This window comes from Parasteatoda tepidariorum, chromosome 2 (genome assembly GCF_043381705.1).
Source record: "Parasteatoda tepidariorum isolate YZ-2023 chromosome 2, CAS_Ptep_4.0, whole genome shotgun sequence".
NCBI lineage: Eukaryota > Metazoa > Arthropoda > Arachnida > Araneae > Theridiidae > Parasteatoda > Parasteatoda tepidariorum.
Window position 1 is genome coordinate 17544117 of NC_092205.1, and position 27676 is coordinate 17571792.

Sequence of the window (27676 nt, forward strand, 5' to 3'; positions counted from 1 at the left end):
AGAAAATAATAATGAATAAGTATTTCTTAAGTACAGAATTTGACTATTAGTTAATACTACCTTTTATTATTTTGAATAANAAATATGTGAACTGTTTGCAATTTCAAATTAATATTGAAATGCACAGGTTTAGAATTTTCTACAGTGAAAAGTTTTCGGAACTTCAGTGTTCAAAAAAGTATACAAAAGCTAGACGTTAAGAACGTATCCAATGAGCGAGCAAAGCGAGCATCGGATTGCGAAGCAATCCGAAATGAACAGCGAAAGTAGTTCCGGGGGGCGAAGCCTCCTAGTTATTTAAATAAATTAAATTGCCCAACAAAAATTTATTTTGTGTTCTGTAATAATTTAATTTTTGATATTTTTTTTCTTCAAAATTTTAATTAATTTAGCCATTCTGTATTAATAAAGTTTTTTTTCTTAAACCTGATTTATCAGATTAGTTTCCAAACTTGTGATATGAAATTTCTAACTTATATTGACTTTATTGTGAATAGCGGTTGAGTTAAGGCTCATCATTGGTCATGACTGTCTCTCAAAACACTTGCGCCCTTAAGTGATAACTATCTTATCCTTCGCCAAATTTTAACCAATCGCTTTCTTGTGGGCCGCTGCTGGAAGAAACGACGCTTTTGGATTCATAGACTATTGCTACAGCTACTTTCCTTGTTCACTGTTTTTTTATTCTTCTGTATTTTTGTTCTCTGTTTGGTTCTTTGTATTTATTGCTTTTTTGTCTTTTAATTTTATCATTAGAAATTAAAAAAAAACAGTGTTATGTTTTATTTACATATATATCATTTATTAATACATTCTATTTTAGGTTGAGACAAAGCTTGCCCTGAGACTTGAAGCTGGCATCAATGCTTGGACGAAAGCATTGGAAGGTAAAAACCAACAAGAAGCAGATTCTACTACTGATGACACAACTACTGCCCACAAACTTGGTGGTGATCCACAAATACAGACTCTTATTCACGAAATTAGGATCACAAATCAAGTTATTTATGTTAACCCCAGCGTTGAAGAAGCTCGTTTTAACATCATGCAGCAACTTTTTGCTTGGGAGAATGTTGTTCTTCTTCAAACTAGAATTCAAAGCTCCCGCTATCAGGTATGCTTAAACTTTTTTTTTTAATCCCAAGAACCCGTGAAATTTGTGGTTAAAAATAATTAAGTCTTTTATCTTATTCTCTTTTCCCCCATCTCTTAACAATTCTTATTAATTTTTTAAGTGAAACTTTTTGTACAAGACTGTAACTGTGAGTTTGGTAAAATTAGTGTGCACTGATTCACTTCTGACCATTAGTTTAAGGATTCAACTGAAATCAGAAATGCCACTTTTCTGTGAATCTGTGAACTTTTTTGCCTGATTTTCATAAGTTTAACAATGCTGAAATTGCAATAATTTGATATGTTGAACTGGTGAACCATTCACAAATTGATTGAAGTGTCTTTATTTACTCCACCTGATTTGTTGTTCCTGAATACTTGTGACTCTTAAATAATATTACATAAAATTAAAATAAAATTTTCTTTTCATAAGACTTTATAAAGTTAAATTGGGGATCATATACTTATTTTCTATTTTTAGAAGAAGAAATCTAGTTTTATGTGATAAATATAAATTTTTTTAAAATTTTTAATTGTTCTTATCTAGTTTATTTGAAATTTTAATTCTATCTTTTATATTCGATGTACAAAGATTTTTAAAAATAGAATTAAGAGTTATAGAAGAACCAACTTAATACCAAAGAACCAAATTGAGTACAAAGTTAATTTTTTAAATAAAAATGCGTCGTTGCATGCTGAGTAAGCACTTTAATTAAAAATATTAAACCGAATTCCAATTTTCTAAGGAATATTAATTAAATCTTCAGATTTATTCTTGACAAAAAAATTATGCCTGAGATTTTAATTCTTGATACAAAAGAGTCCTATAGCTTGAAGTGAATTAACTCAAATTTTTTATTAAAAAGAAACTATTTTTTTAAATGTATTTTATTTGATATAATATTTCCTTGAAAGTGTAATTTTTACTATAGTTTAATTTGTAGTTTTAAAAACCTATTTCTGAAGTTTTGTTACCAAGAAAGTTCTGCTTTTCTTCCAAAACTGCTGTGGCATTTCTGTAAATTACAAGAGTAAAAGGTAGCCCTTTTTTTAGAAGTACAAATCAATCCTAACATGCTTAAGCTCTTGTAACTTAAAAATAAAATTTTTAAACTAATTGCATATTACTACTATACTAATTGCACAGGGCATAAAATTTCATTTCTAAAGATATTAGCCAGACTAAAGTTCTTCACTATTTTGACATTAAATATGAACAATTTTTAAAATATTAAATGTGTAATTACAGGGGACGCACTAAGGATTTCAAATTATTATCCAGTAAATTAGCGAAACATCAAAAGTATTTGCCAATTTTCGAAAGAGCTGAACCAACTGAACTCAAAAATTCCTCTTATTATGGTATGTCTTATACAAACCATAATAAGAGGAATTGAACTTTAATAACAGGGGAAAATGCATTTCTGTCAACCACATACTAAACTGAAAAATTTGACAATTCAGTGTATAAATATCTGCTTTAAAATTTAACTTCTTTTTTAAAGAAATTTTTTTAAAAATAATTATGAGTTTGAACGCATGTTTATGTAATATGTAAATTTAAAACAAACTCAGTTTTTTTTATGGGGTATAAAAATATCACAGCTTATTTTGAAATACGTATGTTGAGCATGAAATTATCATAAGCTTTATAAATGTTTCTGTAAAAAATAAATAAATAAAAAAAAAAGAATTTAACAAATGTTGTAGTTTTATAATCTTATTTCCGGTAATGATCTAAAGCTTTACTTATGATTCCAATGTAGCCAGTATATAACTACAAGGGCGACTTGAAGCCATCCACTGTTTCAAATCAAAGGGTACCAGCTTGTCTGGGAAGTAAAACCATCCTGTGTGCAATACTGACCACATTCACAGTTGTGCAGTTGGTCATGAAATTTTGAACCGTTAACCTCCATGTCCTGCTGGTCCACATTGGGCTGTTGCGCGAAGTCTTACTATTCTATCCTTTGAAAAATTTTTTTTAAATGTAATTATATTGTTTTTCCTTATAGGTTGGTCTAGATCGCCCAGTCTCTGAATCTTATAAGACTTTGTTACGCAAAATGCCTGATGGTGCTGTCACTTTAGAGTCAGCCTATCAGACAATCGAAAACAAAATTCAACAAATGGACTTGTATGTTAAAGAATGGCTCCGATATCAGGCTCTGTGGGATCTTCAACCCGAAGCTCTGTACTCAAAACTGGGAGAAAATATCAGCCGCTGGATGAATACTTTAGTCGAAATAAAGTAAGACATTCATTTTTTAAAACATTTTATTTCTGTATTACTGATGCCATATATTCATGATCATAGCCCAATACATATTTTATTATTTAATCTTCATAATCAATTCTTGGAAATAATTACTAAACAAAAACTACAATAATCATTTTGCAGTTTTATAATGATTTGTATTTTTTCTTTCCGGTTGTTTAGTTTAATGATACTTAACTAGCTTCTTTGACTGTAGAGAATTATTAATGCTTGGGTGGATCAAGTGTGAACTTTGTGCTAAATAAGAACTAAGTTTATCAACATAAAAAAAAGCACAAGCAATACCACGTAAACAAGTATACTACAGTTTTTACACTATTATGTAGAACCTTCATCTGTGTCCAAGCATTGGATTTAAACAATATTACAAAAGAAGCCAAATTTACCTTAATCACACATTTATGCCAAAGTTGAAGAAATGTTGGGTGAACTTTGTGCTGTATGTGAAAAAAAGTGTCTCCAGTGTTTTGTATTTAGATACTGATGAAGGTTCTTCATTACAAAACTTAAACTATAGTATTCTTATTTATGTAGTATTATTTATACTATAGTCACTATGAGAAATCATAAACACTGTTTCAATAGTAATTATTTTTCACAATTGTAGAAAATCAAGAACAACATTTGACACTACAGATGTTAGAAAAGAAATCGGTCCAATTATTATTGAATATGCAAAGGTATGAATTACCATAAGTTATTTAAAAAAATTATTTCATATCTATTATTTTGACTTATAATTTTTAATTTAATTAGGTTCAATCTAAAGTTTCATTGAAATATGATTCTTGGCATAAAGATGTTCTTGGAAAATTTGGATCACTTCTTGGTAATGAAATGGCATCTTTCCATACTACTGTCTCAAAAGTAAGTTATTACTTTGCTTCATCCAGATCTGTAAAATAAGTTTATCTAAATTTGTACATTTCTATATTTGTCTCTTGTTTTTTTTCAGTCTCGCAGTGATTTAGAACAACAGTCTATTGAAACTGATTCAACTTCAGATGCTGTCACATTTATAACATATGTTCAATCTTTGAAAAAGAAAATGAAAATTTGGGATAAAAAAGTTGAAGTAAGTTGTGAATTTTTTCATTTATTCCACAGTTTTATAAGATATGGGGAGAGTGGTAATAAATAGGCCATGGAAATGAATGGGTCAGTAATAATATATGAAAAAGTATTTGCATGAAATGATTTCAGATGCTACCAATAAATGAAACTACTTATTCTATCATATGCATCAAAATATTTTTTTTTGTGCAAAACCATTTTTCCACCAGATTAGGGCGGGCTAAAATTTGTTTTCTGTGAAATAAATACCAGTTTAAAAGCATTTTATTACATGACAATGGCAAATATTTGCATATTTGTTTACTAACTTTTAGAAATTAGTTGTTTGAATTTAATGTTCTAAAATATTCTAAATTTATATTCAAGAAGTTTAAGTGGGGTTGAATGGTCCACATGTCATGATTATAAAGAGGCCACCATTGCCTTGATTATGAAGATGTGTATTTCCCCCTTTTTCTCATTTTTGTTTTATGATACTATTAACTATCTGTTATTGGTTTTTAATTAAATTATTATTTAAATAGTATAGTTCATGATTATTGCGAAAGAAAGATGTTCGCATTTTCGCCAAGAAATATTTAGAATATTAGTTGTTTATTAGAAACTTAAGTCACATAATCAAAGTTATTTATTTAATTAAATGAATTTTTATATCAATTCTGATAGATATCAATTTTGCTAAATTATAACATGCATTTCCATTGTGCTTTTTTCATGTCATGCACATTTTTTTATTATCTTTTGTCATATTGGGTGAATAAAAGGTGATTCTCACGTTTTCATTGAATTTCATTTAGTAGCGCATTCATAACCTTCAATGGCCTATTCAACCCCTTGGATGGATCTCAATGGGCCAAATTTTTATTTTTTTTCAATTATCATTTACTGTAGGCATTTTGTAATCCAATTTCAGTGACTTTTTTGTGTAACCAAATGAGTAAAATAACCACAATAAAATATTAAGCTAAAACTGGTTAGAAAAATTTAAAAAAATATTAAACCAAAAGCAGACCCATTCATAACAACTCTTCTCTAATTATTTTAACACCTGCTTGTTGTAATATTAATTTCAAAATTATTTATTACCAAAATTATGTACAACACTAACATACTAGAGTATTCATACAAAAATGTGAAAATACTTTTTTATTAAAGTGCAATGATTCCACGTACACACTATTACACATCAAAAAGCATTGAAAGTGATTTTAGGAAAAGAAAGTTAAGCTGACAAATAGAAAGTTGAGAGGCAGAGAATTAGGTTCATCTGATTATTGCTAACTTTTTTTCATATTTTATGATATTGTTTCAGTAATGAGCAGTGCAGTCAGAAGTAATAAGCAATTGATAATAGTCATTCAGTTTTGTTATTCTGAATGAAGAGAACACTAAGAGAAATGTGCTTTCTTTTTTAAAATGAACTATTTCAGTGTTTATGAAAAAGAAAGAATCTTCTATTCCAGTTGAGTCAAGTGATAGTAATGAATACGAAACCCTCATCAAATGAAGAACATATTTGTTTTGCACACTTCCAATGTTTCAACCCGAGAAAAAGTAAAGTCTTCCATAAAGTTTCTTAGACAATCGCCATCTCATGATAGTTAAATAATTTTTTTTTATGTCTCTTATATTGTAAAGAATAGAAAATAATATTGAAATATTTCTTTGTATTTCCAATATTGTTATCTAATTGCATATTTGTAAATTTAACTTTGTTTTGATGTTTGATTTCAGTTGTATAAAGAAGGTCAAAGGATTCTTGAACGGCAGCGTTTTCAGTTCCCAAACTCTTGGCTGCATGTCGACAATGTGGAGGGTGAGTGGTCGGCTTTCAATGAAATAATTCGCAGAAAAGACAGTGCTATACAAGTCCAAGTTGCTAGCCTCCAAGTTAAGATTGTGGCAGAGGACAAAGCTGTCGAAGCTCGAACAAATGAAGTTCTGAATGAGTGGGAAAAATCCAAACCTGTAGAAGTAAGTTACTTTTCTATCTTCAGTTTTTCTATAGTGTGGAAATGTTTTAAAAAATGGGACAAGCCTGAGATTATTCTGACTTTTGGTAGAATTTCTTACTTTCTGAACTTCAGAAAAATTTTTTAAGAAAATATTAAAAAAAAAACTCTTCTTTAAAATTTTTTTATTACCTTTAATGTGTTTAACAACCAACTTAGCTTTTTTTTTTCTCTCTCCTTCTGTTTTCCTAAGGCTCTTTTTAAACTTAAAGATGCGGAAGCAGTTTCGTCAAAGTAGAAAATATTTTATCTAATTTTTTCAGAAGGTGATGCTTTCACTGCATAGTCGTAAAAAATAAATTGAAAAAGATAAAAATTAATCATTGTTAGCTTTTTCATCTGAGTAAAATAATTTTGCCAAATTGCTGATTTGTAAATTGTTGATCAGTATATTTGTGAACAAATATTAGAAATTGCGATGAAATTTTTCAACATTATTTTGTTTCATATTAATTTATTCTCTTTAATCATGATTTATTTATAAAACTTAACAGATTGTTGAACTGTCAATGTACACATGTAGGGAAAAAAACTTAAAGCAATTAAGATGTTGTTTTTTTCTTTCTTGCAAAATAGTTTTAAGCACCTTTTTATTCAATTTTTTTTCATGATTTGAGTTGAAAGAACTTTTTTTCTCTTTCCACTCTCATACCTGAAAATGGAATTTTTTTTTTTATACACAAAAGACTGCATTGATTAGAAATTTTAATGCTTTTAGGGATCTTTAAAACCTCAAGAAGCAATGGGCCATTTGTCCCTCTTTGAATCAAAATTCAGTCGTTTGAAAGAAGATAGAGATAATGTAATGAAGGCTAAAGAAGCTTTAGAACTCCAGGAACCAGGTAATTAGCTTAGATTTATTATTTTACTGTTGATATTTGATCTGTCAGTACCAGATGCCCATCAGATGATCCAACATATTTCTTTTAGATTTTTGCAACTGTTGTTTAGCTTAATTGTAATTGTTTAGGGACAACTATTTAGTAAATAGTTTAAAACAAATCAAATTGTTTACATATAGTATATGAAAGTAAAATGTTCTACATTTATTTTTTTTTAAAAATATATATGGAATTTTAAAATCTATATAACTTGTTATAATAATTTATTTTAATAATTTGACCTTATGCTATCCTTATTTTTTCCTAAATTAATGTGTACATTTATATCTAGATAAATTAAGTCTACTTATATTTTCTTGAATAATCTGTTTTAAGATCAATTATCTAAAAAATGAAATATTTCTTAATATTAATTTAAAAAATATGTTAATTTCAAATTTATTATTTTGTTAACTTTTTTTAATGCTAATTTATTTATATAGAAATACGAGATTGCAATTTTGTCATTTAATTTTCTTTTTATTCAAGCAAACTATTATTATTTTCCCCATAAAATATGAGGAATTAATTTCTCACTTTGAAGTTATAATATTAGTAAATTTTAGGCACAATACTATAAAGCTGCAAAAATGTGAGAAGAAAAAAAAGCATTAATGTTTAAAAACTTCCAAGTTTTATTTAAAATAAATACTTTGCAAGTGAAAAATCATATTACAATGTTCATTGATATTTTCATGATTTTAAGTTAAAATATTAAAAAGCTTTATTAAAGCTGAATTCATGACAGAAAAAAAAATGTTTAGACATTCAAAATACAGTATGTGACGGACGGACTTTTTAAATTCGTTCTTTTTCCTGATGGGTGATTTTTAAAACATTATTTTTTAGGCTTGTTGAGTGCAACAGATGAACGTTTGTTAGTTGCTTTAGAGGAACTTCATGATCTTAAGGGTGTGTGGTCAGAACTGGCCAAAATCTGGGATCAAATTGATCAAATGAAGGAACAGCCATGGTTATCAATACAACCCAGAAAAGTAAGGTTATGAATTGAATGTTTTTGAGTTTATAATTTGCAATTTAAAATTAATTAAATATATTTATAATTTCAAAAAATTCATTAATATTTCAACATTTATGTTTAAAAATCATATTTTTTATTACCATTAGTTTGTAAACTTAGCATATTTGTATTTTTTACATTTGTATTATTTTGTGTTAGTTTTTTAGAAATTATGCTTGACTAACTGTTCTCCCTTTATATAAACTTTATCTATATAACTATGCCATTATTTAAGTTTTTTGAAATTTCTGTTTGCTTTTTCCCCTCAAATCGATTTTTAAAAATGATACAGTGATTATTAAAAATTCAACTTTTTTAAGAATGACACTTTTTTTTTGTTTCAATATACTAATATTCTATGTCTATTATCTCTATATTGTCTTTAAAATTTAATGAATGCATTTGTTCTTTAATAAGGCAATATTTTTTTATAAAAAGTTTGTAATGGAGTTTAACTTACAAATTCATTTTAGTTACGGCAGCATCTCGATGGTCTATTAAGTCAACTTAAAGAACTGCCTGCTAGACTGCGACAGTATGCATCTTATGAATATGTGAAAAGAACATTGATGAGCTTTACTAAGGTATCTAACTTTTCTAAAACTTTATCTCTGTGTGGTATCTGTAAACCAGAATTTCCAATAGTTTTATTGACATGTTTTCATAAAAATATTTTTTAATTTTTTTTTTAAATTTTAGAAAGTGTTGCTGAGATAGTGTTAAATGTGATGACTTGCTCCAGCAATTTATACGATTAATTTAATAATTTTGCAAATAATGGTTATCACATGTTTAACTTAAAACACACAATTCTATCACTGTACTCCGGGATAATTTTAGGAGAAAATTATGTTGGTTAATGAATCCTACGTAAAATATTATATCCTAAAAACGGACCCTTTAGAAAATATTTTATCTTAAGATAAACCTTTGACAAGATATTTTATTATGAAAAATGAGCCTTTTGCGAAACTTCTTTTATCTTAAAATCTAGCTCTCCTATATTTTTTATTTTAAAAATAGAATTGAAGAACTCTATCATTCATGCACCTTGAAATGCATAGTTTTGAGTTTTTTTCCCTGCTGAAATCTGAACTTATTTTCAATTAGCAAGAAAGAATACAGTAATTACAGATTTAGAAAAGGAGTTAATTTATCACAAATTAATAAAAACGAGATCTTTTACTGAAAGCCTTTAACAAATTTTGATTTTTTTTATAAAAAGGGGGAAAAAAATTTAAACCAAAACATAAATGTGTGAGAATTTTTCACTTTCTTATGAAAATGGAATTTCATGAAAAGTGTGGAACAACTCTTGGTACTACTATGATATTAAGGAAGAGTAGTTTATTTCTCTAAAATCATTGGTGTCAAAACTTGTTCTCTATTTCCCATTCAAGGCCACTGCATATAACATTACAAACTTTGCAGATATTTTATGAACTCATAGTTTTTCTTATATTTTGTGTCCCAGATTTCAACAACATACATGTAAATTCTTTTCTTCAGGTCAACATGCTCATTGTAGAACTGAAATCTGATGCCTTGAAAGAACGGCACTGGAAACAATTGATGAAACAACTAAGAGTAAATTGGGTCCTATCTGATCTTACCCTTGGACAGGTTTGGGACATTGATTTGCAGAGGAATGAAGCAATCATTAAGGGTGTCATATTGATTGCACAAGGAGAAATGGCTTTGGAAGAATTCTTAAAACAGGTTATTCCTCTTTACTATATTTAATTTACATAAATTCTGTTTCACTTACTGCTTTTTATTTTCAATATTAAAGATTATCGACCTTATGTTTCAATTGTGCATTGAATTACATTATCTAACAACACATTTTGGGGAACAATTGAAAAAAATAAATTGCCTTTTCATTTGTTATTTGTATTTTTTATTATCCATTTTCCAATGCAAAAGAAAACAAAAAAAAATTTACGAAAATATCTCTACGTAGCATGAAAAGATTATAGTCTGAAACCTTTTCTTTCTTTTTTTGGTATATAGTTGGCCAGAAAAACCATATGCTTCGTTCCTTAATTAACAATGAAGAACCAAAAATTTTTATGCCATCATAAGCTTAAAATTAATAAAAGTTAAAACTTTATTTATTTTTAAATTATATATCTCTTATTCTAATGTAATTGCATAATGCTACCTTATTATGCAATATTTGATTGCAAATTAATTTGTGAGTTGTTGTTAAACATAGTGAGCAAGTTAGTTAAACATAGTACTCCTAATAGAGCATAAAAGTAAGGAACTTGCATCTAATTATTGTCAAAGAGTTCCTTACATAGACAGAATTGTGAGACAGGATCTCTCACAACCAAAAGTATTGTGAATCAAATTATCATGTTCATTCATGACCAATCTCTTACAGATTTGAGTTTGAGTTTTCACTCAGGCTTCATTTTTTCCTCCTCAAATATTATTATTATTATTATTTGCTTTGTGCAATTGTTTTAACGTGGAACAACTGTTTGCAATTGTTGTGTTGTTCAATTGCTTTAACCTTGATTTTTTCCGAATCCCTACAACACAAACATATAAGTTAAATTGGAATTTTTTATACATTCATGAATGACGTCCTTATGTCAGTCGTCGATCAAGGACTTGTCTACCCAGCAATATTTTTATTAAAAAATAATAGTTAGGAGATAAAATATACCATTTTCCGAGCAAAAATAGATATTGGTCTACTATTTTAGAATATTTTTGTAAACATTTTGATTAGATCGACATTGGTCGATGAAATCTCACATGAAGCTGTTATGAAAAGGAAATCACTGGTGGGGCTTATGTATTGTGCAACTAAATTTATCGCACTGCATGCATTGCATCAATATTTGACATAATTTAGAAACTTTCGTTGGAAGATGCAAACTTTAGCTATGTTATGATTGTCATTCCTTTCATATTATATTTTAAAATGTTTGGTAATTTCAGTTATTTAGTTTTGTTAATCCTTTTATTTATGACTATTTTGGTTCCTTAGGTTCGAGAAGCTTGGCAGAACTATGAGCTGGAGTTGGTTAGTTACCAAAATAAGTGCAGATTGATTAAAGGCTGGGATGACTTGTTTACTAAAGTAAAAGAGCACATTAACAGTGTTGCTGCCATGAAATTGTCTCCTTATTACAAAGTAAGTGAGAGACAAATTTATGTACACATATGTTCATATCTATTTCCCTTCTAGAATATCATACATTTTGTTTGAAAATCCAAATTGTTGCTTTTAATTTGTTCATTCTTTCACTTGCATAATTAAGCTTCTTTTTTTTTTTAAGCTTGTATAATTTCATAAGTTAATGATGTATGTACTAATACATTGAAAAGCATAAGTCATTTTAATTGATTTTATTTGCTATTCTCGTCTTTGTTTAATAATTAGAAAGTGCAAACTGCCAATGTCACTGCAATAAGTTTAACAATTGACCTCTGCAATTTACAAAGATTTGAATTTTCCAATCAGACTATATATAAATAACGAATATTTTTATTTTCAAATATCATTTATTCTTTAAACTTCTTAAAATATTTTTCAAAGTTAGCATTTCAGTGTAATAATTAGTTGAGAAAAAATAACATTGTTGTTAATTTCATAGGCTTAATTTATACGGCCATACATTTGTTTGTACATATATTTTTAATGTAAATTATAGGAATTTGAAGAAGATGCTTTATCGTGGGAAGAAAAACTAAACAGAATCAATGCTCTCTTTGATGTATGGATTGACGTTCAAAGGCGCTGGGTGTATTTGGAGGGCATCTTTTCAGGAAGTGCTGATATTCAAACTCTTCTTCCTGTTGAAACATCACGTTTCCAAAGGTACTTATGGAATTCAACAACTTTTTGTTGAACTGTATGTTATCTAATCAGACAATTAAATGAAACACTTATTCAATAGTTTATTTCTATATCTCAGGCAAAAAAGTTGCTTACTTAAATTAGAGATTTTTATTGTCCTATATTATCAATCCATCATATAGTGATTTGTTAATATTCAGTCAACAAATATTTTGTCAACTGAATTTCCCACCACCCAAATATTCAGGTAACCTTAAAAAATTGTGTATTAAAATTAACATATTATAGAACTTGTAGCCGATATGATATATATATATATATATGTGTGTGTGTTTGGTCCTTGTTTTTTAAATTTTCAAATTACTTTTCTGAATCGAGACGTTATGCAAATCTTGATGTTTTGTAGGAGAACAAATTATAAAACATGTTTATTTTACCTCACTCCTTCCTTTTTGCCCTCGTCAAAATGACTGTGTGAAGTTTTGACCTCCATTTTTCATGCCCGGAATCATGTTTAGTTCTCAATCTCTACACCACTTCTTATCTATTAGTTAAGCTTTCATTTCTACAATTCACAATGTGATTATGGCTTGTTTATTTTAAACTAGAGGTCAGTACTCATCAAACATGTATATTTGCCATATGTATGTACTCAAACATTAAAACGGAATACATATACTGTACATACATTTTTTTTCCTGAAAATATAGTGCCATAAGAATATACAATCAGCTGAAAACTAGTGAAATGAATTTTTTAAAGTGTTCATTGTAGCATTATAATTTTGGAAACTTTCTTAGAAGCTATTTTTAGAGAAAATAAAACTCTGGCGCCTAGTGTATGGAACCTATTTTACTTATACACCAAATCAAGAAATTAACATATTGATGGCTAAGTGTTTTTTTTCTCCTTATTTACCTATTTTTAAACATCAAAGCTTTTTTTTAATTGAAAATAGAGTCCTATTTTTATATATCTAATTCATTTTTTCTAACGATAACTTATTGATTTAGCTGTTACTTGTTGCAAAGTTAACTAAAAAGATTATGATATTTAATTCTTAAATGCATTTCTTTAAATATTAAAAAACCAATTAATATATATTTTTTAATTTGAAATATATAGTATCAGTGCAGAATTTCTGACATTAATGAAGAAAGTGACCAAGTCTCCTCTCGTCATGGATGTGTTAAATATTCCTGGTGTTCAGAGGTCTCTTGAAAGATTAGCAGATTTATTGGGAAAAATTCAAAAAGCTTTGGGTGAATATTTAGAAAGGGAAAGATCATCATTCCCAAGGTGAGTTAACCTTTTTAATGTACTACCAATCAAAATTTGTATTGAAATTTTAAATTTTTTTAAAAATATTTCAACATTGTCAATTAACATGCAACTTTGTAAATTATTTTTTTCATTTTGAAAGTGACTGTTATATTAATTACAACTTAATTCAAAATTCAACTAAACTCTGATTTTCTTTAGTTGTATTGAACAAATTTTTCTCTTTTTAGTGAAAGTGAACTATTTTTTATTTAATTCATCTAGGTTCTATTTCGTTGGTGATGAAGATTTATTAGAAATCATTGGCAACAGTAAAAATATACCAAGGTTACAAAAGCATTTTAAGAAAATGTTTGCTGGTGTTGCAGCCATAATTTTAGATGAGGAAGATACAGTCGTCACTGGCATTGCTTCCAAGGAAGGAGAAGAGGTTATTATTGCTTTGCTTCATTGATAATATTATTTTGCATAATGAAACTGACTCTGATACTGGAACTTCTTTGTGTTAAATCTTTATTGATATTTATGAAATCTTTTTTTTTTTTTTGTTAAAAAAATTTAAAAGAACATAAATTAAAAGAAATAGAGATTTTTTTTCTTGAATAATGTCCAGGGAAAGGGTTATCCATTAAAAACTTTTTTGAATGTGGTATTTTCTCTCTGTTTTCCTACCAAACTTTATGGTTCTTTCATGAAATAGTGTGAAAATGTTTTGCTGAGGGAACTATACGATTAGGTATATATTTCACTGCTATAGTTAATATGCACGTTACTTAACTAATTTGCAGGTAAACTAGGGTAATTTGTTAAAGTGGAGAATCGTGTGTTTTTCACAATTTACCTAGGTCAAGTGCTCATTAATAGTTTCGTATTGTTAAAGTTCAAAAGAGTGTTTCCCTCTTTCTATCAACTAATGTGTTTGTTACTTGATTTTTTTAGATAGCAAAATATAAATAATATGAGTGTACAAAAACGTTGCTCTTGTTTCAGCAAAGAACTTATTTTCACTTTAATGAGTGTCTAGTGGTTAATGTGCAGATTATCTAGGTAGTTTTCAGATTACCTAAGTAATTTAGAAATAAAACTATTTTTTTGGTTCTTTAATGGTTAATCTGTGGAATCTGTTTAATAACTGATTTTTACACTTTAGCAGTTAACATATTCAAACATTTTGTAAATTCAATTTTTAAACTATATATGTTTTATCATTTCTGTTATATTAATTTTTTGTAGGTGGCATTCTCAAACAGAGTTTCTATTAAAGAACATCCTAAAATTAATGAGTGGCTGACATTGGTTGAGAAGGAAATGAGACTGACACTTGCCACTCTCCTGGCTTCTGCTGTTTCTAATATAGGTCCTTTCAAAGGAGGGCAAATTGATCAAAAGGAATACATGAAATGGGTTGACAATTATCAGGTATGTTGCTGATATTTTAAATGTAATAAAATATTGTGAATACAAAATCAAATGATATCTGAAAGTAGAATTCAAATATTTTTCTTCATAGTTTGTAAGCATGAGATCCAAACCTTTATTGTTTCTCAAAACTTTTTAAATTTTGTACTACTTACATAAAAATCAGATATTTATTTGCCATTTCAGATACATCTGATTAAATATTTCGATGCATTAATAATAGTAGAATGGTACATTTTAAATTTATAATTTATGTAAATATTTTTTCCTAAATTAAAGTTTAATATTATAAGAAAGAACTATAATTAAATTAGAAGTGTTATATAGTACCATATTTTATGTGGTATCGAGTGCAGTAGAATTCAATTATCCAGCGTTGAATAGGACTTTTGCCTGTTCAGATTATTTTTGATGACTTTTTTTTTAAATAAGTGTAATTATTGTAAATTATTTCAGTGTTGATTAAAAATATCTTGCCTCTTTTAATGAACTTCACACTAGTTAAAGTTCATCGAAAGTTTTGTCCCCTTTCAGTAGTAGTAATAAAGTTTATTTTTTCCCTTTTCTTTCTTTTTTTAATATTTATTATTTCCTTTATTTATAATCATAATTTTTCTAAAATAATTATTTTTGTGCTTATATTGAAAAAATATTTAATTTTAGTCCCAAATTGTTGTGTTGGCTGCCCAAATATCATGGTCTGAGGATGTAGAAAATGCACTTCATGTCATATCAAATGCTGGTAACAATGACCTGAAGCCATTGGAAGATGTTTTGACAGCTGTTGAGTCAACTCTGACAGTTCTGGCAGATTCTGTTCTTCAAGAACAACCTCCATTGAGACGCAAAAAGTTAGAACATTTGGTGAGATGCTTAGTTATTGTTAACATTTTGTTTAGTTAGCATGTAATTTTTTAAAATTTTATTATTTCAATGCAGTTATATCAATCAAGTTAAGTTTAGTATGTGCAATTGTATATTTCTTGGTACTTATAAATTTTTATTCCTATTTTAGTTTAGAGATATGATGAAAAATCTATCTAATTACGATTTTTATAGCCTTTATATGTTTAAACATTTAGACTAAGCTTAATGAAATGTGTGAGCAAGTACTTTGGAATTGTATTTCTTTTTATTGATAGATATTTGTGGTCTAAATACTTAAATCAGTTAAAGAAATAATTTACATTTAAGAAATTTTTTAATATAATTATGAATGTTTGCTCAAAAAATTTAATTTTTGGATCAAGTTATGCAAATGAAAATAGTGTAATTTTGTAAAAAGGCAGTTTTTGAGTAGAATTTGGAAAATGTTTATTTTTGTAGCTATTACAGCATTTTATTTATGAATTGTCCCATTTGAAAAGCTGAAATTGCTCTCTGTTGTGGTATGAAAAGTTGGGGAGTGAGGCACCAGATCAAGCTTCATTCACATTGTTTAATTTTTTTTTACTTGTATTTTTAAGTACGAATATAAAGGATGATATTTTGTAACACTCTGTGAATTGTTTCAATCATGCTTAATAACTGTATTACTCGTTCTAGATTACTGAGTTTGTTCACAAACGAGATGTCACTCGTTTACTTATCAGGAAGAAAGTGTCCAACCCCAAATCATTCGAATGGCTCAGCCGAATGCGATTTTACTTTGATCCCCGCCAGTCTGATGTCTTGCAACAACTCTCCATTCACATGGCAAATGCTAAATTCAACTATGGTTTTGAATACCTTGGAGTTCAGGAGAAACTTGTCCAAACTCCACTCACTGACAGATGCTACCTCACTATGACCCAGGCTCTAGAAGCTAGATTAGGAGGATCTCCTTTTGGTAACGCATAAACCTATTCCTTTTTATTTAAATCTCTTATATATATTTATGTGATCTTTCCAATAATTAGCAGAAATCTGTGCATTATTTTTTTATCATATTTGAGGAAATCTTACTTATTTATCCCTTTTGTTCTTGGTGGCACATAAAGCCTTAAAAATATCTCTACATCTAATCTTGTCTATAAGAACAGTCCCAGTCTTTTCCCATCTGGCATTCCCTCAGATCTTTAATATCATCTGTTATAAATTAAGCTTGGGTCTTCCTCTAGTTCTTTTTCCTTCTGAGGCCTATGTGAGAACAAGAGATGTAGGTTTTGAGATTGGCAAATCACATGATATATATTTATTTAAACTTAACTAAGCTGTGTCAGTTGCCATATGGCATTAAATATGCAGTAGATGTAAATTATACTTGTTTAAGCTTGAAACCTCTTTAACAATTTAAGCTTGTGCCTATAATTATAAAATATTATATGATTATACCTATAATTGGAAAAAGAATTAAGTAACTTGAAGGTTTCTGTTACTCTTCAACACCTTCCTGAGATCTGCTTTAGAGTCCTAGGCTATTTTTTTTTTCATCTCAAATGATAAGTTTTCAAAGCATTTTCTATAAAAGTATTCTTTTAGAATCAATTTAACTAGCAATATATCTAATAAGTTATTGGTTTTCAATTACTTACCTTTTTTCTGTCAGTACTTATTCTAGCTAAAGAAATACGTTTAGGCTGGGGAATTATATCAAATAAAATTATGCGTGAAATTTTTTTACAAGTGTGTTTCAAATAATTTCTCAAATAGTCTTTATTTTTATTACTTAACCTTTTTTTTCCTCATCTGCAGACAAAATTCTTTGTTACTTTTTTTTATTAACTAAAGTCACTTGTATTATAATATCTTTTAAAAAATTTTTTAATTTAATTTATTTTTTCAAATAAATAGGTCCTGCAGGAACAGGCAAAACAGAGTCTGTGAAAGCTTTAGGTCATCAGTTGGGTCGATTTGTTTTGGTATTTAACTGTGATGAAACATTTGACTTCCAAGTAAGTTGCAGTTTTTGAGTTTAATAATGTAACTCTTATTGTGATACAACTAAACTAATTTGTTTTGTTGTATAGGCTATGGGCAGAATCTTTGTTGGTTTGTGCCAAGTTGGTGCCTGGGGTTGCTTTGACGAATTTAACAGATTGGAGGAACGCATGTTGTCTGCTGTTTCTCAACAAATTCAAATGATTCAAGAAACATTGAAAAACCAACTGAGTCAAAAAACAAGTATGTAAAAAAATTTCTCTTTGAACTTTACGATGGACTTTTCTCTCAATACAATCTGTTTTAAGTAATGAAAATTGTTTTTCATATTACACGAGGCTATATACTCAATGAGATAGATTTCATGCCTTAAGAGTTTTTAAAATAATATTAAAAAACATCTCATCTGCTCTGTTCTTACCAATAATGTGCTTAAAATGTGTTTTTGTTCTGAATGAAGAAGTTGTATAACTTTATAATTAAATTTTTTAGGGAATCTTATATTGCTACTGATAACTCTAAAGTCATCCACTAAGTCATACTATTAACAGTTTAAATTAGGAGTAGTCAACCTTTTTGAAAAGAGAACCACTGCCTGAAAAATAAGAATTGTGTGGTGTACTGCTTTAAACTTTATCAACAAACTAAAATATATAAAAATGTTACTTATTGGCTGATTATGGGATATTTGAAAAAATAATAGTAAGTCTTTGTAACGAAGACTTAAAAAATTTAATAATAAATAAAATTCAAATACATACTTAAATTTTGTTTGTTTTAGTATATTTAACAGTTAACTATAAGCAGTTTGTTGCGAAAGTCAAAACTACTAAAATTTCTCATATAGATTCTATATCAATTGCTGTGTTTCACCATCTTTAATCATTCATATCAGTTAGGTTATGGATAAAATAAAAATTAACAACTAAGCATTCAGGACATAATAAATTTTATTAGCATTATTTTTCCAAAGATTGAAATTTTCTAATTTCTATAATAAGTAGCTGCTTATAGCTAGTTACTATTTCTAATACTAGTTTTGATTTTTACAACTTTTATCATTTGGAAGTTAAAGTGGCCCCTATTTTATTGTATGAAAAGTGTATTAAAATGTGGTTTTTTTTTATGCACATAAAAATATTTGAAGCATTATATATTGAATTTGACAAAGTTTTTTGCAATAAGAAATGTTTCTTACATGAATGTTTTAATAATGAAAATGTTACTAAAATCATTATGATATTTGTTACGTATAGTTTAGAAAGTTTTGTTACGTATAGTTGTGGAAAATATTTGGCTAACTTCTGAACTGTGTGTACCTTGTATATTAGTTAAGTTGGCCTTCAATATAATATAACTGCAATTACTTTGATTGATGTTTGTATGTAAACATGTTTAAGTTTTAAACATTAATTGTTTTGTGTAATTTATTGAATATGTTCTTTCTTTCTCGAAATAATTTAGATTTAAGTGTGGAATTGATTGGCAAGCAAGTGCATGTGAATCCTGACATGGCTATATTTATAACTATGAATCCTGGCTATGCTGGAAGATCAAATCTTCCAGACAATCTTAAAAAACTGTTTAGATCTCTTGCCATGACTAAGCCAGACAGGCAACTTATTGCCCAAGTGATGTTATTCTCACAAGGTTTCCGCTCTGCTGAGAAGCTGGCCAGCAAAATTGTTCCATTTTTCAAGTAAGATTCAATTCTAACTTTTTATTTTATTTAACTCTAATTATTATTATTTAACTTTTAATTAATATTTAACTCTATTTCTGTCAAGTTAAATGTGCTTTATTTAATTCAAATAATTTTGATTTAACTTATTAATTTGCAAAATATAAATAATTTACTGTTTTTTTATAGAAATTTTGAACTTTACTGTGATTAATAATCATTCTTATATTCTTTAATTTATTGAGTATAATATTTGTTATTATTGAATATATTTATATTACTTCATAAAAAGTGCATATTTTTTTATAATCTTTCATGCACAAGCTTTAGTTAAAAGCAAAATTGAAAAGTTGCTTTATTAAAATTATGTTAACCTTAAATGATTCGTTAAATAAAATTTTATTATACTTCAAATAAATGTTTCATTTTGTAATTTTAAATTATCAGTTTATGGTTGTTTTAGGGAAAAAAGGCAGTTTAAGGTTACTAATGTACCTTTTTGCTTATGTGGTAATTTTTCTTTCTTTTGCATTTCTTAAAATTGGTTGATTTGCTGTATTACAGGTTATGTGATGAGCAATTGTCAAATCAATCTCATTATGATTTTGGCTTGCGAGCTCTTAAAAGTGTTTTGATCAGTGCTGGTAACATCAAGAGAGACAGAATACAGAGAATTAAAGATACCTTAGCTGAGCAAGGAGAAAAGTTACCCGAAGGCAAAATTGCAGAGCAGTTACCTGAGCAAGAAGTAAGATCCTCTGTAATGTTAAGTAAAAGCTTCGATGAAATGAGAGGAAATACACATTCCTCTTAATTTTGGTTTATATTTGGTTTATTTACTAAGTATTTCAGAGTTAGGGATCTGTCCAGGCCAAATTTACTACCCTTTATCGGTACCTTCACAAATACAACTTAAGGAAAACCAGTAGTTTCACAAAATACTTTTTCTTAAAATTTTATTTTTTTATTCCGGAAGAAACGATTAATCCATATTTTTGTGTTGATTCTTTAATATAATTTTTGATTTTCTCAAATTATGTCTAAATTTTCACAAAATAAGTGCCTCTCAGAAAAACCTAAACCCACTGAGAGTAACTTGCAAGATATGGGTAAAATAAAATTTTCTTACTTTTTCTGAATACTGTATTCAGGAAAAATTTTTCTAATATCCGTGCCTTAAGTAATTTAAGAATAAGCTTGACTCAATAATAAAATTATTTTAAATTTATTTATTTTTGTTTTTAAAGAAATGTACAAGGATAAATATTCATTTTTTCCCAACAGGGTTTAGTATCATTAAGGTTAAATCAATAACTTTAATTTTTGAATATAATTGCATTTCGGCAACTTAAAAATTCATTTTTGCCTTGTATCAAAACTTTACAAGAATGAGATCCAATTGGTAAAAATTTCAAAAAACCTCTTTTGTTTCAACATTTCATTTCAAAACTAAACTCATGTTCCATGAAACTCATTACACTTTCATAAGAATAATTATTATTTATTGTTCAAAATAAGCCCCTATGATTTGCATAATGAAAGAAAATTAAAAAAAAATTTCTCAATGATTTGCGTGCACATGTTACTATTCTATTTGTGATGGTAAAATTTTACTAATTTTGTTACATCTTATTTATATATCTTCTTAGTACATCTTCTTTAGTACATCTCATAAATTTTTTTGGTGTAATTTTTCTTCAAGATTTTGATTCAGAGTGTATGCGAGACGATGGTTCCGAAGCTAGTGGCAGAAGATATTCCCCTCCTCTTCTCTCTTTTGTCGGATGTGTTCCCAGGTGTTTCCTACACCAGGGCTGAGATGAAAGGTTTAAAGGAGCAAATAAAGAAAGTCTGCCAAGAAATGTATCTTGTGTGCGGGGAAAACGAAGAAGTTGGAGGACTCTGGATGGAAAAGGTACCTACATTCCTCTCTTTTTTTTCTTATTGTTTGCTAAGCTCTAAAATCATTATTTTTTGGCTGTTATTTAAAATTAGTTTAATTTTAAACCTTTAAATGAAAATAGCGTTAAACTATCTTTTAATATTAAAACAAAATGAAAAAAGAAAAAATGCTAAATGGCAACTAGATCTGTCCGATTGACGTGCTGATTCATGACAATACATAAATTTTAATAAATGTTTCCAGATATTTGTAATTGCACTGTTTAAACTTCCTGTTGTATTCTTTTAAACTTGAAGAGAGAAAATCCCTTTTCTTATTACTAAAGAGGATTTGCAAAAGGAATGGGAAAAAAAGTTTAAATTTTTCTTCACATTTTAACACAAGAAATATTTTCATACATTAAGAAATTTATTTATAATATGGTTGCAAAATCTCAGCAGTCTTTGCCAACATATTTGAAAATGAATGAATTTATAAATAATCTTTGACAAATAGGAAGATATAATTAAAGTAATTAGTTAATTGATCTCTTTAAATTCATAATTTTTTTTTCTTTCCATACTTACAGTGCTTATAGTAGGTATATAGTTACTAGTAAGCAACACATTCAAGACATATATGTGTACATATCTTACAGTTTTGACTTTTTTAAATAAAGTTTCTCTAATTAATAATTCCCATACTTCAGGGGTGCAGGTTATGCCCGATCATGTGAAGGAGGTTGGGGAGAAATTCCGGCAGCTTCAGGAAATTTTTTAATCAATTTTTTTAAAAAAAGCTAATTTTTTTTTTAAATTTCCTTTATAAAAAAAAAAATAATTCAGTATTTGGTCAAATAAAGCATGAAGAAGATGAAAAGTAAGTCATTTAAATATCAAAATATATGTGTGAACTTAACTGTCTAAAAAGACAAAACTATTTTCTGGTATGTTAAACGGAATTCTAATAACTTTGCCAATTCATTTATATATATAAGTTTTAATTTCTTAGAGAGACCTTAAACTTAATTCTATAAAATATTACTATTTCAATATATTTTCATATCTATAATTTAAATGCATACCCAGTTATGTGTAAGCATTTTTTCCATCTTAAATAAAATATTATTATCAAACATTTTTAACAGCTATACTAATTTTACTTTCTAAAAATTATTTTGAAAAAGTTATTGTATCTGAAAAAAGCACTATAATTTTTGGGTATATTTTAATCTGAAAAAAAGGGTATTCTGGGAAAATATTAAACTCAGAAAATTTTCTACACCTTTACCAAACTTACATTCTCTACCTTATTGTGGTGGCAATAAGTAAGTCATTAAATTAATATAGGAAATAAAAAGCATTTTAAAATCTTCTGAAATTAAAGAATGATACTGGTTACTGAAAATGTTTTTATAAAATTTAGAGTTAAAAAAGTATTTGCATCGAAAATTTACTTTCCCCCACATTATTAAAATAAATAGTTAAGGGGCTATAAATTCAGACCTTTTTTCAGTGACTAAAAATTCTTAGTATCAAAATTTGTGATATTAGCATTGTGTATTTCCAGTTTACATTTCTTATTTACTGTTGTAAATGTTTTAGGTTTTGCAACTTTTCCAAATTTCTCAACTGAATCATGGCCTGATGATGGTTGGTCCAAGTGGCAGTGGTAAATCTACTGCATGGAGAGTGCTTCTGAAAGCTCTTGAAAGATTTGAAGGGGTTGAAGGTGTGGCTCATGTTATTGACCCTAAGGTTGGTTATGTTTTCTAATATCTTCAATTCTTTCTTTTTACTATATTTTTTTCATTTAAATATTTAACATATGCCAATCTGCATTATGTTATACTGTGGTACTCGAAAACATGTTAGATGCTTTTATTGAATTCCAAAAGATTATGGATTTTGTGTTTCTATTATATATAAAGTTGTACATCAGTCCTGTTTTATTGGTTTAAAATGACTTTTTAGAGAGTGTGAGTATTTAATTGGTTAACTAAACTGTCAGATGATACTATAAAAGGCTATCGATTGAACTGTAAAAAAATATCAGTATTGAAAGTAAATGTAAATAATGGAAATAATTATTTATAAACAAATAACTAAAAAAAATTTATTTGATCTTAAGCGTTTTGTTTTTAGCATTATTCTGTCTTTTAGAAATCTCAAAAATGATTTGTTTGAATGGATATTTTTTCAGTATTTACAGATTAATTTGGTAGTAAAATGTTTTATTTTTCCTTTAAGGCTATTTCAAAAGAAGCCTTATATGGAACTCTTGATCCAAATACCAGAGAATGGACAGATGGATTGTTTACTCATGTATTGAGAAAGTATGTATCTATTATATTTTCCAGCATTGTTACATGATTGATAATAGTCATTAATAAATATTTCAATTAATTATCAAAATGTATTATAGCTTTACTTAATCAGTATATATGACTGATTCAAGATGCAAATTTTTTTTTTTAAAACTCTGTAGATACCCTATATTGCTGGTAGCTTTGCGAAATAAAATAATTTTATTCGATTTAAAAAGTTGAATATAACTTTGAAGATATGTATTTTAATTCTTTTTTTAATATTAAGAACCTACATTACTGGTTTTCCTATTCTAATGGCAAAAGGAACAAATTTCTGTCAGAAATACTTTAATTTTTATAAGCACAGCACTTTTTTTGACCTACTTGAATAAGATAAATCTGGGATGTGGTGATTGTATTGATTTTTACAATGATAGTCTCATGACTGGATTGAAATAAGTTAATTTCTGTGAAGGAATATTAAATAAAGTTTTCTTTATTGTTTATGCTTGAAATTTAAATTTTTCTTTTCTCTTATTAGGATTATTGATAATGTAAGAGGAGAAATCAGCAAGCGCCAATGGATAATATTTGATGGTGATGTCGATCCAGAATGGGTTGAAAATTTGAATAGTGTTCTCGATGATAATAAACTTTTGACTTTACCCAATGGAGAACGTCTTAGCTTGCCACCTAATGTAAGGCCTTTTCTTTCTTTCTTTTTTTTGTCAAAATGTACTTTTACATTTTTACAGATAAAGGTTTGCATTATTAAATTTCATACGTTTACAGGTTAGAATCATGTTTGAAGTTCAGGACTTGAGGTTTGCCACATTGGCTACTGTATCTCGATGTGGTATGATTTGGTTCAGTGAAGATGTGTTATCTACAGAAATGGTATTTGAAAATTTCATGCAGAAATTGAGATATATTCCACTCGAAGAAGTTGAAGAAGAAATATCTTACAAGAAAAAGAAGGAAGACGCTTTGAAAGAAGATCTGTTGTCGCCAACATTACAAGTATTTACTTTTTATCGATCACTTTAAGTTTTATTTCATCAAGATCACCCTTTGTATTTAAGGATTACATTTTACATTTTTTGGCATAAAGAATTCTCTTCATCACATATGAGAATTTATTTGATAAAAATACTCTTTTTCTGAAAGTGTATTATTTAAGTTAGAAAAATGCCTTTTGAATGTTTTTTAATTGCAACATACATTTTCAAGGAAAATACCCAGTAACTAATAATTGTTGAATTTCAAAAATCAGGCTTTAATTTCCAATTGACATAATATTGAAATTAGATTCGAAATTTTTCACAACTTATAATCTATTACTATAGAATAATTGTTATTTTAAAAGTTGAATGATTATTTAGTTTTTCTATGCTCACTTTAGATTTTTTTTTTATGCAATAGTGATTACTTTTATAAATGTGTACTATTTCTGATTTGTAATCATTTTAGTGATATACATTTTAATATTTTATATTTAATTTTCTTAAAGGTTCAAAGAGATGTTACTACAATTCTTGCACCACATTTTGCATCTGATGGATTAGTTGTGAGAGCATTAGACTTTGCCTCTAATCAAGAACATGTTATGGATTTCACTAGGTTGAGAGCTCTTGGTTCTTTGTTTTCAATGCTTAACCAATCTTGTCGCAATGTGCTTAACTACAATCATACTCATCCTGATTTCCCTATGCAGGTACAATGTAAACTGTTTATTTATTTATTTTAAAAAAGTGGAGATTAATTTATTTTGCTACTCTTTGCTTTGTAATTGAATAACAAGTGAATAAATTTCCAAATTTCTGAATAAAAGTAAATGAATTCTTTTTTAAAGGTCTTTTACAACAAATAGATCTAGAATAGTTGTCAGAAGATTTGTTCCTATGATCTATTTATTATGTATAATCTATTTATAATTATGTGTTTAATGTTTTTCTTCTAATTCTATTTGTACTGGTTTTATAAGTACAAGAATTTGACCATGTTTCCTTAATGTAAATGGTTTATATAAAAAAAATTAAAATTAATGTCATTTTAAAACCATGACGATTTGTACAAGTCTAAATCTTTTTTCACAATCTTTCTAAAAACATTCCTAATACTAAAATTTTATCAATTTTATATTTTTAAAATAAATTAGTAAAAAAAAAAAAGATTCCAGTAAGACTTTAATTTAAAAGTTCTTATTTTTCTTAATTCTGATTAACAGGGCAGCAATTGTTGTTGTTGTTAATTTACGTCGCACTAGAACTGCACAATGGGCTATTGGCGACGGCCTGGGAAACATCCCGGAGGATGATCCGTAGACACACCATCACAATTTTGATCCTCTGCGGAGGGGATGGCACCCCCGCTTCGGGGCAGTAATTAACTTGAAAAATATGAAAGAAATCATAAAGTAATTTAGCTTTTTTGAGGAACAGATTATTACTTAGGACTTCAAAGCATATGCCCTACTCTACAAATACACAAGTTCTGGGTTTTGTTGTCACATACATGTTCTCAAATCTCTTGACTTGATTTCTTTATTTTTAAAATCTCTGAGGTCATAACATTTAAAATAAAAAATAGAATAATTTTACTAAGGATTATTAAAAAGTAACATAACTATTTGATATTCAATTGAAAATAAAATGTTTGTCTACTGTTATCTGCTATGAAACAGTGAGAAATTTTTATATAAAGTAGGGAAAAAAACCTTTATTTGTATTTTTTAGACTATTTAGTCTGAGTTGTGTAAATAATGAACTACCAATCGTAATTAAGAACATTCTGTTCTGCTATAAATTTTAAATTCTTCACAGAGTTCTTATGCTAAAGTGCTGGAAAATACTTCAAATCAATAAATAATTTCTTTAATTTTAGTTAATAAGTTTTTTTTCAAAAAAATATTGGATAGAGAAAAAAAAGTTTTTGCAAAATAAGTTTTACAATTAGAAAATTAAATAAAATATTCCTTAGATAATTAAATTGTAACATAGGCATTCATGAAATAAGGGAAATATAAAGTTTTATTATTTCAAAAATATCTGAAAAATATTTAGATCTTTAACTGCGCAAAATTACTGTTGTATGTTTTTTAATTTATAAGTATAATATAACAATAAAAAATAATGATGAATAAATAAACTTTTACTCTAAAAATCTGTTTAACTTTAAGTTGAAATTCTTCTAATCAAATATTTATTAAAATAATTAAGGAACATATTTATTTTGAAGATATACTACTTTAGTAGCAATTTTTATATTTATGCTTTATTTATTCATTTTTCACTTATAAATTGTATAAATTTCTTAAGTTGATATCTGTGCTTGCAAAAAACAAAATTTAATTTGATTTTATAAAACTTTTACTTGTAGCAAGATCAGCTTGATAGATATATACCTCGCTGTTTGATCTATGCTCTCCTTTGGTCATTTGCTGGAGATGGAAAATTGAAAATTCGATCAGATCTTGGTGATTTCATCAGAGGAATTACAACTATACCTTTGCCTCCTAGTACAGCTATACCCATTATTGATTTTGAGGTAAATACTGTTGTCAACCATAACTAAGCAAATATATTACTTAAATCTTTGTTTCACCTTCAAAGTTGAAAAGATTTTCATAACTGTTAAATGACAATTATACTGTTAAATATTATTATATATGACAATTATACTGTTAAATATAATTTATTGTTTTCAATTATTTTTAATATGGATGAACATTGTCAGAAAATATTTAATTAGTTTGTTATCAAATGGAATGATCTATCATTAAAAAATCTGTCACTATTTCTACCCTGGTTTTATTAAATACTAATTTTTAAATTATAATATACATATTACTGTAAAGTGCATTGATTTATGATTATTTAGTCCACAAAGATAAACTGCTAGCGTATATTGATGTACTACTCAATTGTATAAATATTTTTCAACTCTTCTTTCTTTAACGCCAAATAACAATTAAATTTTTAATAAACAATAAATCTTTAACAACTATAATAATTCTAAATTGACAAGTGTAAATTACAACTGATAAAAAAA

General features: G+C 27.4%; 1 protein-coding gene across 1 annotated transcript in view; it reads left to right on the forward strand.

Annotated features, from left to right (window-relative positions):
• Positions 1–27676, forward strand: part of LOC107444446 (dynein heavy chain, cytoplasmic) — a 103299-nt gene that overhangs the window by 20209 nt on the left and 55414 nt on the right. The window contains 28 exon segments of the mRNA XM_071177222.1: positions 824–1114; positions 3129–3364; positions 3999–4071; positions 4148–4258; positions 4347–4466; positions 6200–6439; positions 7196–7319; positions 8208–8353; positions 8853–8963; positions 9889–10098; positions 11384–11530; positions 12051–12217; positions 13322–13495; positions 13742–13907; positions 14711–14896; positions 15560–15760; positions 16442–16724; positions 17669–17769; positions 17845–17998; positions 19220–19454; positions 20001–20184; positions 21139–21351; positions 22923–23075; positions 23568–23653; positions 24168–24324; positions 24419–24646; positions 25137–25340; positions 27005–27172. Of these exon segments, the coding sequence (XP_071033323.1) occupies positions 824–1114; positions 3129–3364; positions 3999–4071; positions 4148–4258; positions 4347–4466; positions 6200–6439; positions 7196–7319; positions 8208–8353; positions 8853–8963; positions 9889–10098; positions 11384–11530; positions 12051–12217; positions 13322–13495; positions 13742–13907; positions 14711–14896; positions 15560–15760; positions 16442–16724; positions 17669–17769; positions 17845–17998; positions 19220–19454; positions 20001–20184; positions 21139–21351; positions 22923–23075; positions 23568–23653; positions 24168–24324; positions 24419–24646; positions 25137–25340; positions 27005–27172 (4869 nt within the window).